The sequence below is a fragment of the Thunnus maccoyii genome, chromosome 24 (assembly GCF_910596095.1).
Source record: "Thunnus maccoyii chromosome 24, fThuMac1.1, whole genome shotgun sequence".
Taxonomy (NCBI): Eukaryota; Metazoa; Chordata; class Actinopteri; order Scombriformes; family Scombridae; genus Thunnus; species Thunnus maccoyii.
The window spans coordinates 8070626-8083152 of record NC_056556.1 but is presented as its reverse complement, the minus strand read 5'-3'; the positions used below and the strand labels follow the sequence as shown (position 1 = coordinate 8083152).

The window sequence follows — 12527 nt, the reverse complement described above, 5'->3', positions numbered from 1 at the left end:
GTTATAACGTTCCTAAAATGTATTTACTCAACCCCCCCCCCCCCCCCCCCCCCCCCCCCCCCAAAAAAAAAAACCCAACACTCTGGCTATGAAATCAATAAAGCTGCAACAAAAGATGACATTTGCAGCAATGCAGCTAGATGTCCTTGCTGGGTAATCATACTAGCCAATCATCAATTAACAGGGTCCAAGTGAGATTCTGTGAAGTTTGAGATAGCCTATGGGCAGCCGTGGGGACAGTAATGATGGGTTTCACTGACAGCTCAGCAGCCCCAGAGCTTGACAGGTGAACCAAATGGAGAGCAAGAAAGACGGAAGGGGAGAGAAAAGAAGCAGCATGATGACATCTGATCTTTATTTGAATCAGCTTGCCACCACCAAGCTATACACTCAATGCATAATTCACCCTTCACAGTAATACCTATAATTTGTCTGCTACTTGCTGTGACACTGAGAAGTTATAATTTTTAATCACAGCAGATAATTATCGCCGTGAGAAGCTGTCGGACTTCTCTTGATCCAACCTACCCGTTGGTCACTTCTCATATCGAAAGGGACATATTGTACACGCATGTGTAAACACAGGTATGTACATGCACATGAGCGATCATATATGCTCAAACGCATGATTGCATATGCGTGGGCACATACAAAATGCTGCGAAATGCTATTATTTCCCTCCCTTGCTGCATCCTACTTGATTATAATAAGGCTGCTCTCGAGTATCGAGAAAATGGAAACTTGATTGCACAAAATTGATTCGTATCGGAACATGGCAGGATGATTATTTTGCTTGTTTTATTAAAATGACATTGGTGGGACTTGATAATTGACGTAAGAAAGTTTTATACAGCGAGCGGATTTCAGAAACACACGGTCACGAGGTCTCTGGAGTTGCAGGAGAATCGCGGTGAATTTCTGCCACCACCGCCGTTCATCTGCATGCGTGCATATGCCTTTGTCTAATGAGCCTCGGCTTCAGGCGTCATGAGTAATGGTTGTGTGTGGAGAGAGGTGACTGATCCAATCAGGCCTTCCTACCCAGTGGATCTGGCAGTCAAATCCCTCCCCTCATGCATCCTTGAGCACTGCTGATCCTTACCGATAATTAGAAAGACCCGGGAGGCTTATCCCTCCACCACCCGCTCGCCTCATCACCTCTTCCTCCTTGGTCTCCCTCTGCCCCGTTTCCTCATTTTGTTGCATCAGCAGGGACACCTACGTACTCCTGGGGACCAGTCTGCACACGTGTGTGTGTAAGAATTTGTGAATATGTTTGCGTTGGAGGAAGGGAAAACTGCTCAAGGTGCACATTAGTTGTTTTTTTTTGTTTTTTTTATGATGTAGGATAGCATTATGGGTTGCACTGTTTGGTAATCACGACGTGATGTGCTCCCCGACAAGCTCTGAGATGCAAAGAATTGTGGGACTGCATTATAATGAAGCCCCAGGGAAATGAAGTGCTGAACATGGATCACAACCGTATAGCCTGCTGACAGTATTAAATTCACTATAACTTAGTATAATGTGTTTTAGTAGAAAATAAAAACTGGAATAAAAGAAATTGAATGTATATGGGCTGTACACATATCAATCATTCACATACTGTATATCATCATTGCTTGCCATTACCATCTTTTTCAGCCAGTTTGTGTGCACAAAAAGTATAATATCCAACTCCCTCTGTGTAGATAATGAAAGGATTTTAAAGAAAAATTGCCCTTCACACTGAAGCTACAGTTGGAGTTTGATGGCATTTTATCATATCTGAATAATCATCAAATCCTTTTGTAACCCGTAGGTAATTTGATTTGGGTTTAGGTATGTTTTGGGGGAGGCAAGTGACAAAAAAAACTTTTAAACTATTTCAACCATATCGCATGGTCTACATCAGTGAGTGGAGTTTGGAGTGGAGCTGTTCCGGTTTCATCCATATGGACAGCAGCAATTTTAGGACTTCTTGTCTATGTTAACTTATCTTTTAAGCACAAAAAATTGGGGAAACAACAATAAAAAAAAAGCTTCAGAAAAAGCCAGGGAGTGGACATTGAGTTGAGATTGTTTTGTCAAACTACCACAGTATTTCCACAGCCAAGAATGAAATTTGATGCCGAATTGTTAAAAGAGACATGGGCAAAAAAAGCTTTCATGTCAAACTCGTCCTTCAGTAGGGATTGTTTTTTCATACCACTACTTCCAAGGTCAAGAATGAACTTTGATGCTGGTGATGGTGTTGCTTTTTATTGCAGCAACAAAACAGCTTCTGTTGATTTTAAGTCATAAAAATTATAAATTGCTATAAGTTTTACGACTAAAATGAAATTTGATCCATGAGACTCAAAGCTTTATGGATGTCAGCTTGGAAACTGAACCCAAGAAACATCTGAGATGACTTTACATATTTAAGATTATAATTTGAACTAAATTGCTGTGTAATGTGTAACGCTCTCATAAATTCGTATCCATCCGTATGATGAAACTACAGTACGGTACAGATCTACTCCGAGTCACTTCCATCTCTCTATATATGTTCAACATATCCACAATAAATAGAAAAACACGTTTCACCCCCCCTGGGCTGCATCCTGTTTGCTCATCAGCTGTTAACAGGAATTTAAATGGACATTGCTGACAGGAGTCATGTTACTCTTCAGTTCATAACCGTAATTGCCTTTCAGCGCATAGCAGAATGTTTTCATCACTCTATAGTTAATTGCTCCCACCATAGCACCTTTTATTTATACACGCAGGACAGAAACAAGGGCTGATATCTGCTCTCTGAACTGCAGCATGTTGTTTTAAAATAATATGCACTATATGACACCTGTTATTTCTTATGGAGGCTGCATGTTTAAATATGTATGTCTCTTTTTAAATATTTAGAGGGAAAATTAATGCAAGATATTTACAGAATTTTTAAGTGAAGTCTTTCATATGTAAAAAATACACAATAATTACTACAAGCATAATGCATGTAGGCCTGGCTCTTCTAGGATGCTTGATGAGTATCTTCTTTTTTTCTGAGCATGCCCAAGGTGCATCTGTAGGAGGCCTTGCAAGGCAGTTGGCTATTATGTTTTCAGTGAGGGATAAAGAGAGAGGCGGCTGAGATGTATGAGGCAACAAAAACGAAGAATAATGTGTCAGGGGAATGAAGAAAAAGTCCTTGGGGTGCAACAAGTAGCATGAAGAGCGAAATCGAAGTGATGCTCACATAGAAAAGCCCACTGCTCAATTCTGAATTTATAGTGACATCTGATTTATATTTAAGCATATAACCAAGATCTCATATCATAGCAGAGCAATGATCATCAAAATCTCACCTCTGCTCAGTGAAAACACATTTTGGCTGCAGATATGTGAGCACGTGCTTTGACTGAGTGGATGCCAATATTATGATAAGTGAAAGACCACTATTGATAGTGTCATGTGCTGTAAATAAGCTGACAAAATCCTATTTGAATGTTCACTTAGTATCAGTGAGAATGTATGTTATTTGTACAGCTAAAAGTAAAAAATTTAATCAGAAATATGTACAAATTAGCTGTTTTAAGGTTTTGATCAATAATCTCAGGAGTACATGTCCTTGTGTTCAACATGGTCAGCATCCCTATTGAAAAAAAAATGAAACTCTATCAAGGTTTTTGCCTTTTTATAAGCAGATCTGGTGTCACGGGAGGAAAAAGAAAATAAAATTAGGGCAATTTCAGCAGAATTGTAAATGTCTAAATAACACATCTGTGCCTACATTGCTAGAGTCCATTGAGACGCTCCTCCAAATGAGATGCGATGACATGATAGACACAAAAGTGCAAGCAAAGACTGGGGGAGGGAGGGAAAGATGAAGGATATGTAATGGGGGAGGGAGGGAAGGAAAGAGATAGAGCAGGAGGAGGAAGAAGTGTTGAGGCGTGGCTAATGAATACAGGCTGTCACGATTCCTGCCTCGGCCCTGTGTCTCCCTACCTGTTGCCACTTCCCCAGTGGCTCTCTCTCCCCCCTCTCTCTCCCTGTGTGTGTGTGTGTGTGTGTGAGTGGAGACAGGTGTGCTGGAGTCAGAGCAAAGCCCCACCAGCTGCAGCCTGCTCTATAATCAAGACCTCTACTTATACTCAGCCCTGCCAGATCATAGCCTCTGCATCAGTCAGTCTACGCTCCAAGACGTTTTTTTTGCCTGCGTCTATCAGCTATCTTGTTGTTGCCTGTCTTCCCTAGCTTGACGCTGTCTCCTAGTTCCCTGCAGTCCCATCCTGCTCTGGCTCCCGTCCCTGTCTTCAGTTCCCCGCAGTCCTGTCTGCTCTGTCTCCGGGCTCCGTCTCCTGTCCCTTGTCTCGTCAGCCCGGCTACCCTGCCCTTGACCCCCGCTATACCCAGCTTCCACGGATTCCGCTCCAGACCTGCTCCCCTTGCCCCAGCCTACATAAATTCATCCTACCGTGTCCCTGTCTTCCTTGCCTCTGTATATCTGCACTTGGGTTCACCTGCTCCGCCCCATGTAACACAGGTGTGATGTGTTTGCTCAGCACAGAGCAGTGTTTGCCAGGAAGTGAATGACACACAGGGCTCCACACTAAGCTTGACCAGATTACATCTCCTGCCGTGTGTGGGGGGGGGAGGGATCCCCAGGGAGCCACTGCAGGATGCAAATCTAACACACATACTTTGACCGTACACAACCGCACATGAATACACACATATAGGGGGGGAGTGATAGCCAAAGATCAGGAGCCAAATTTAAAAGTCCAGAGATTTTACTTTTTCTTTCCCCTGACTAAGCAGTGGAGGGGAGATGACTGCTGATTTGGCCAGAAAAAGAAGACCAGTGAGTGTATAATGGCATTGGGATGTTTTACTCGACTCTGCATGTGATTAGTTTTCCATCCACATACAGTAGCTGAAAGCATGTACTGTAAATTTAAACAATCATGCCATTACTTGTGCACACATGCTTTGATGCATATTTTACAGCAGTGTAGTACAACATCAAGCTTTCCTTTGAGAAATTATTTAAGGTGCGGTGCCATCATTAACACTGTCAATCTGTAAAACACTGTCCAGAGCCACCATGACAGCAGTGTGCTACTCTAACTGGAGGGTTTTCCTGCAGGGCATGTTTTGCTGATGTCAGTCCACCACGTCCAGTGCGCCGGTGGGTATGTTAATCGAATCTCTCTACTCCCTCACCGTTCACCGACCGAAGGCATGAAACTGGCCTAGATACAAGCTCCAACCCCCCCTGTCCAACAGTCATCCCATCTCTATCCCTCCAAAAACCAATCAAGACCCTCGTCCAGCCCGGGCTCCAGTGCCAAAGCCAATCATTTCAACAGCAGGACAGCGACTTGCTGAATCTATTCTACTTTCATTATATTGAGCCTGAGGAGAGAGGCTGTGAAAGGAAGACGGAGAGAGAAGGAGAGAGGAGAGGGGAGCCAAATTAAAAGACTCCCATAGCCCCACATACACTCACTTCTGATCCCATATTTAATTCAGTGATTGATTTCTTCATTAAAATACATCCCAAACCTAATTATTCCATTAATAATCCAAAACCTAATGAAAAAATATGCTGCATATGGCGTGAGAGGGTGAGAGAGTGAGAGAAAATCAGTTAATTTGTGATAAAGAGACGACGGAGACAAGAGGGAGATGCAGAGAGAGACAGGCAGGTCATTTTTATGCATCGCGAAGATTCTCGTGTTCTACAAGTAAACACACATGCAAACACACATGGGATCACTTGAGGATATGTGACCTGGCCTGGCCTGGGTGACGAATAAGGTGATGTAGGGCAGACCTTTACCTCCTTTAACCCCGTGCACCACCATGGAATAAGAAATGGGCAGATTTGGAAAAGGGAAGGATGAGGTAGGGAATGAACAACAGGGAAGAAGAGGAAAAGCGAGGCAAGGAAGGGAAAAGAAAGGAGAGGAAACAAATGAAATAAAGGAAAGAGAGGAAAGGAAATGGAAAGAAAAAAAAAGAAAAGACAGTAAAGAGGAGGGAATGAAAAGAAGAAAAGTATGGGAAGGATCTAGACCAATAAATTAGAGGCCATTCACAGCGATCCTAAGAGACCTCTGTGTGTGTCCTGCATTGAGTGTGTAAAAGCATGTGTGTGTGCGCTCGTGTAAGCGTCAGTCATTGTTTGTGCATGTGTGGCAGTGGGAGTGGGGCAGCCCTGAGTGTGGCTGTAGATTAATGGGGGCCATTATCTCAATGCCCAAAACACTCAGTGATGAAGAGTCACTGCCTGGCGACAGGCCTCGGCCAATCAATTTGCGGCGCAGCGGTCACCTGCCCGGGTCAGAGCCCACATACGGCTGGTGTTTGTGCTGTTGTTGTGGCGGTGGTGGGTGGGTGGGTGGAGGAGTTTGTTAAATTGCCACGACATCATGGCAAAGAAGGGAAACAGAGAGTTTCTCTGCAGCTGGCATCATTTCTCTGTGTAAGTACATTATTACATTTATACATTTTATTCAAGTACAATTTTAGGGTACTTTATTTGACTTTTTAAGGTGGAATTATACTTCTACTTCAGCGCACTAGATGGATGTATTGAACATTATCGGGCCCTGGTGCGCTTCAATTATATACCCCAAACTGTGTTTACATTCCTTCATTCACTTTGTGACATAGAGATATGATGGGAAGGTTTCCCTCATCTCAATGCTGAATTGGAGACTAAGCACTGGAATTATTAGCACCAAAGTAATAGTGTTTACACTTTTTGATTCATGTTGTGATGGAGAGTGATGATCAAGGCGTGCAGAGGGTTTATCTGTGTTCACAGTCTACTCTTAATGAAATGCTAAAATTGCTGAGCCCCCCCCTTTTTTTTTTTTCCCAACTCGCTTGATATTGTCTTTGCTATCAGCTACCTCCGCTGGTGTCGGAAACATGCTGGAGAAAACACAAGCAGGCAAAGATGAATAAATCATATTGCACAGATTAAATAAACAAGATATAACGTGTCAATTATTGAGCTCAACAGGTGGTCAGGTGAACTCTATTACCTTCGGACAGGGCTAACTGTTTCCAGCTGCTAGCTCCAGCATCATATTGGACAGTGGTGAAGTCTATGAGAGTGGTATAATTTTTTTCATCTAATTCCCCCAAAATGTCAAAGTACAGAACCTGAATACTTCTGCCACCGCCGGTACTCATGATACTGTAAGGTGCTGTTGATAAAGGTAGCCACTTTGTATATGTTCCCCACACAGTAAACAGTTAATCCTTGGTCTAGTCCATATCTCTTGTGTCCTTCACTGTGCTATAAAGATTTTTTTTGCACTCTCTCTGTTGTTTAATACCTTCTCTACCTTCCTCTCTCCTGTCCTCTACCTTAACAACACTCTTTTCAAAGCTAACTGAAGACCGAAGGGAAATTATTCTCCCCTTCACTAGAAAATTGTGTGTCTTCCAAAGGATACTCTTTCTCCTGGAGGAGAGGTTCCCCATCATTACCTTGAGAGCGCAAAGATCACTCAGAGAAGAGAGTTATTTATTCGGCTCACGTGCCCAAACACACACGGCCATGTGCTCGGATACACACAGAGACACAAAAAATACACACATAAATGCAAAGACACGTTAACGCTCATGGACACACTCAACGAAGAATGTCTGTCTTTTTCTGGCCAAGTGATGGAGGACCTGCGAGGAAGACCCGAGAGTCTAATACAACTGAGATAACCAAGCCACTTTTCTTAAATGCTGTGAGTATTTTAACTCCATGAGCTAACATTGTGTGGTCTAGAAAACAAGTCAGGTGTTCATATGAACAGTGAAAGAGGTTTTCCTCGCTGTAATCATTCCTCCTGTTCATACTGGCTATTAAAAGATCCCCTTCAAATGCACTTTCAATGTAAGTGATGGGGGCCAAAATCCACAGTGTGTCCACACAGTCATTCAGTGCAAAAATGCATTTAAAAGTTGATGTGAAGCTTATACGAGGCTTCAGCAGCCTGAGTTAGTCATATCAAGTGGATATCTGCTAAATTTACAGTCTTCTCAGCACCAAATTTTGCTCTTTGTGTTTCTTCGGACATTGTTTCCCTGTTGAGCTGCAGTGGAAGTAAAGTAGCAAAAAGAGGGACTTTGGCACTAAAAGGACTGTAACTTTGAAGGATATTTACTTGATTTGACTAATTTGTACAGCTGAATCTTCAGATTAGCTTCAGATAAACTTTTAAATACATCTTTGCACAAAAGGAAGCTCGTGGATTTTGTCCATCGCTTCACTAAGAACACCTGTGCAATCTAATGCAATCCAATACAACAGCTCTGCCATAAATTCTACATTTACAAAGCTTATACATTTGAATTTTCTGTAATTTTTCTTTTCAATATAATGCACTCCAGTACACCATCACCACCGGCTACAACCTCAATAATAAGCATAAAGTAGAATTATTACTTTTCTGACAATGTCAACAAAAACTGAAAATGTATAAGCTTCGTAAATGTAGAATTTAGCTGCTGTAAATATTATGTACCACAATGAGTCATAGTTGTACAACTGTGTCCTTCAAGGGCAAACATCTGAGCTGTTGGAATTGCTATCTGTCAATATGAGAGAGCTCTTGAGTTCAAACCAAGAATCACTTGTTCTTTTTAGAAATAAGATTTTCTTTTATAGAACGAGGATGAAAAAGCAACATTATGAGTTATTTAATAACTTTTGACTTTAATAAATTAATATTTGCACCAAATCTGGGTTTCATATTGAGTAATGAAGTTCAAATAGACACTCTAATCTGAAACAAATGAAGCAACTACTATGATGTTGACACCACACATGCTATCATTAGCGATGTGTCTTTTTAATTTATAAACCATGACCTGTCGTTAAGCCCCAGGTGACGGGGGGTCTAACTAGCACTCAGATAGCCTTAACGTGTTATTGACAGAAATGAAAACAATAATGAAAAGGAAAGGTCTTTCCAAGGCTAATAGGAACATGAGGAACCATATTGATTCTACTAGATTGATTCACAAATTCACTCAATAAAAACTCATTATCAGTCCATGATTTCCAATCAATCAATCAAGCAGCTTCATCCACAACCTACGCCGAGAAGTCACAAAAGTAAATTGCAGTTATCGCCATTAATCACACTCATGCTATTTACTGAACTGAACTATTTATAGTGCATGAAGACAGTTGTGAATATTCCTCTACCTCGCTCTTCTTCACTTACAGAACTGCTAAGAAACTGACACTTACTGCTCAACCACCACAGGTGAAATCGAATCCAATTATGGCAATAAGTACCTGCTTAAGTAACCTGTTCCTCAAGCTCTTGGGGATCATCCATCATGGGGGAATAAAGGGTTAAGCCCTCCCACACTCACTGACCCCCCCTTCACCCTACGAAACCAAAGCTCTCATCACAGACTCGGATGAATGGAACAAGAGGATATATCGCCCTTAACGATGGCCAATACAAATCAATTCCAATAGTCTGACTGATAAACCACCATAAAGGATTTCTTTAGAAAGAGGAAATGATCTGAAGAATGGTCTGTGAGGGGGATTTCATGCACGGTGACTCATTTGTGAACATGTAATTTAGAGGTTGACAGTATTTTTTTGTGGTAGCAGAATAATCTGCAAGCAAGCTAACAGCAACATCAGCGTGACAACACATTTGAGTGACAATCAGTATCAAAGACAGCTAAATGTAGCACCAGAGCTGCAATGATTAGTTGATTGATCGATTAGTTGCCAACTATTAAATGAATTGTGAATTGAAATGTGAATATTTTCTAGTTTCTTTAATCTTCAATGACAGTAAACTGAAAATCTTTGGGTGTAAGACAGTTGGTTGTGACAAAAGAAGACATTCAATGACGTCACCAGGGCTTTGAGAAAGAGTGATAGGCATTTTTCACAATCTTATGACCAAACAACTAAAAGATTAATCAAGGAAATAATCGACAGATTAATCAATACTGAAAATAACTGTTAGTTGCAGCCCTACACCTTATATCACGCAACTGTCGAATTAGAGAGGAAAAAGATTCATTTGAGGCCTTATGAGCAGCTGTTGACTCCTTATGGATGACTATTGGCCCTGCATTTGAAAAGACTATCTTTGCAGTGGCAGAGGCCAGAACTAGTTAATAAAAATATGTGACATTCTGATAATTATTAATCTTTAATTGAGATATGTGGCCATTTTTATTAATGTTGCTATTTTTCTGTTTGTTTTGAATTTTGGCCCGCAGGAAAGCAGAACAGATGCTCCGTCCATGCACTTTCCATGAATATTTGGCATGGTACAAGCACACATCTTAAGAATACACATTAGCAAACTGGCAAACTTGCATAGCACAAAATCAGCTCTGGTATAAAAATACAGTCTTGTCTTATCTAAAATCCTATCCGGCTGATCAGTGCCAGCAGTAAATTAGCCTTTTGTCAGATCATTATTTTTTTTGCTTCCATTGCTTCGAGAGCTGATGGGGGATACCTCTGTGTCACAGCAGATGTCTGCCTGCACAGCATGGTATGGCAGCCAAGCACCCTACTGCCGTCGCGGAGCTACAACCCAGAGAACTTCAATCTTATCCAGCAGTTACACTATCAAGCAGTCTGGCTGCATCGACTTAATTTGCAAACAAAACACAAATGTTCTTTGGGTAAGCAAAAGTACACACAGTATTTCAAGCCTTACTGCTGCTTCAATGCTTTTGAGTGCATATTTTGTTTGGGTAGCAGAGAATGAGCCTTTAATTTGTTCATTTCTTGCACTCATTTCCTGAAAGAATGATACGTGTTGAGGTGCTTCTAAGACAGAGTTCAAGGCAAACTGAGCCTATTTGCTGGTATATTGTATCATTGTGAAGGGTTGTGAAAGTAATGTCAAGCAGTGAGGGTAATTAGGGGCAAACTTGAAGAGATTTATTCTAAAAAATCAACACCACTAGACCCAAAAGCTCTGTATGCGTTCTTAAAGTGACACACATTCAAACATGCAACCACTGTTCTCTGACTCATCCAAACATTTTGCATAGATCTTGATACAATGCCACTAAGCCTGAAAATCAACACCGGAAAAACTGAGTAAGTAAAAACTGAAAGGTCATACAGATCAGGGACATTTGCGACAGCAGTTCAAAACTGAAGTGAAAGCTGTTTAAATAATTATTTGGAATGTGCCATAATCTCATGTTTTTGCAAAAAAAAAAAAAAAAAAAAACTGTTTGTGTTGATGCTGGACCTGGCATCATCCATCAAATGCAGGCTTGGGGGAAAAAAAAGAGGAAAAACCGCTGTACTCCCAGATGTCGTCTTCTTTGAACCTGATCGCAGTCACTTACCTTGGCGATTTGGACACACCAGTTGAGCAGCAGCTGTGACCCGATGTTGTCCTTGTGCTCGTGCACATAGTCCAGGAGGCAGCCATGGGGCATGAGCTGGGTGACCAGCTGGATGGTGGGGCTCAGGCAAACGCCCAGCAGACGTACTAGGTGGGGGTGCTCCATGCTGGCCATGATCAGGGCCTCCTGGGTGAGAGGGGGGAAAAGACAAAGAGGGACTAAGAGGACTGTTGCACTTCATGGATGGAAATAGAGGAGTTATGGTAAGTTCCTCTTTTGTTTATTCTAAATTAAACAGTTCTGCTGTATGACATATTTTATTTTCTTCACACTGTTCTCAGGAATACCCATTTCCATGCTATTTCACTGGAAGACCTACCACATTGGGTACTCTATTAAGAGCAGAAAATCAGTGATTTGACAACTGTGGTTGAATGCTGATGTGCCTGAATATGAAGTTCATCTAATGGCCCCTTGGTATTTAATCAAGTAAGGAAACCTCCAACATTGCTGCATAAATACAGAATCAATAAAGTAGTTTTGAGTCTCCATAGCTGTATGTGTATTTTGGTGGCAAATTGGACTTGCAGGAGCATGTGTTTGGGGTTGTGTTCACTTGGTCGACAGGTTTCTTATGCTATCATAGTCTGTGCTGGTTGCCAACTGCACTTTCCAACTTGGCACTAGGCAGAACTCCAGCCTCCAAAGAACTGAGAAGCTGGCAAGAGGTGGTAAACCCAAACTAAAGGTTTCCAAAAGTCACAGTATGGTAGCATGTAGCAGGTTAGTTGATTGTTGTTGGGATGCAAGTTGTGAGCAGTTCAACCAGAAAGTTTCCTTTTTGTTTTTAAAGGCCTGAAGAGGTGATAGTATCCTTGCTGTAGATATTCTATTCAAGTATTAGCTTCTTTTTTTAAAAGAAGAATTCAGTGTGTCTGTCCATGCATCTATTATCCACTGATAATACTGCACTGTGTTCCAAAGACTTCCAACTGGAGGTGGAGTTAGATGCATAAATTAAGACTCGTGGGATGATGACTTTATCTGCATGCAGCATCTGTCCACAGAGTATTCTTGCTGAGAGAGAAAATCCTGCAGAAAACCCTCTTCAAAGTTGCACAAATGCAGTCTTTTTAATGTATATTTTAATATGCATCAGACACAGAGCTTCTTAAATGTTGCACCAACACAATTAAAAC

At 41.5% G+C, this 12527-nt stretch overlaps 1 protein-coding gene across 9 annotated transcripts in view; it reads right to left on the bottom strand.

The window, feature by feature from the left end:
* The window catches only part of LOC121892375 (receptor tyrosine-protein kinase erbB-4-like), a 270376-nt gene that overhangs the window by 38928 nt on the left and 218921 nt on the right, over window positions 1-12527 (bottom strand). For 8 of the 9 annotated variants that reach the window (XR_006094399.1, XR_006094401.1, XR_006094400.1 and 5 more), the window contains one exon: window positions 11329-11514. Coding sequence is in view for 6 of the 9 variants with exons in the window: in XM_042405408.1 (XP_042261342.1) it covers window positions 11329-11514 (186 nt within the window). In the remaining 3 variants the exon portion in view is untranslated. The remainder of the gene's footprint in view (window positions 1-11328; window positions 11515-12527) is intronic. The other variant, XM_042405403.1, reaches the window with a different exon arrangement.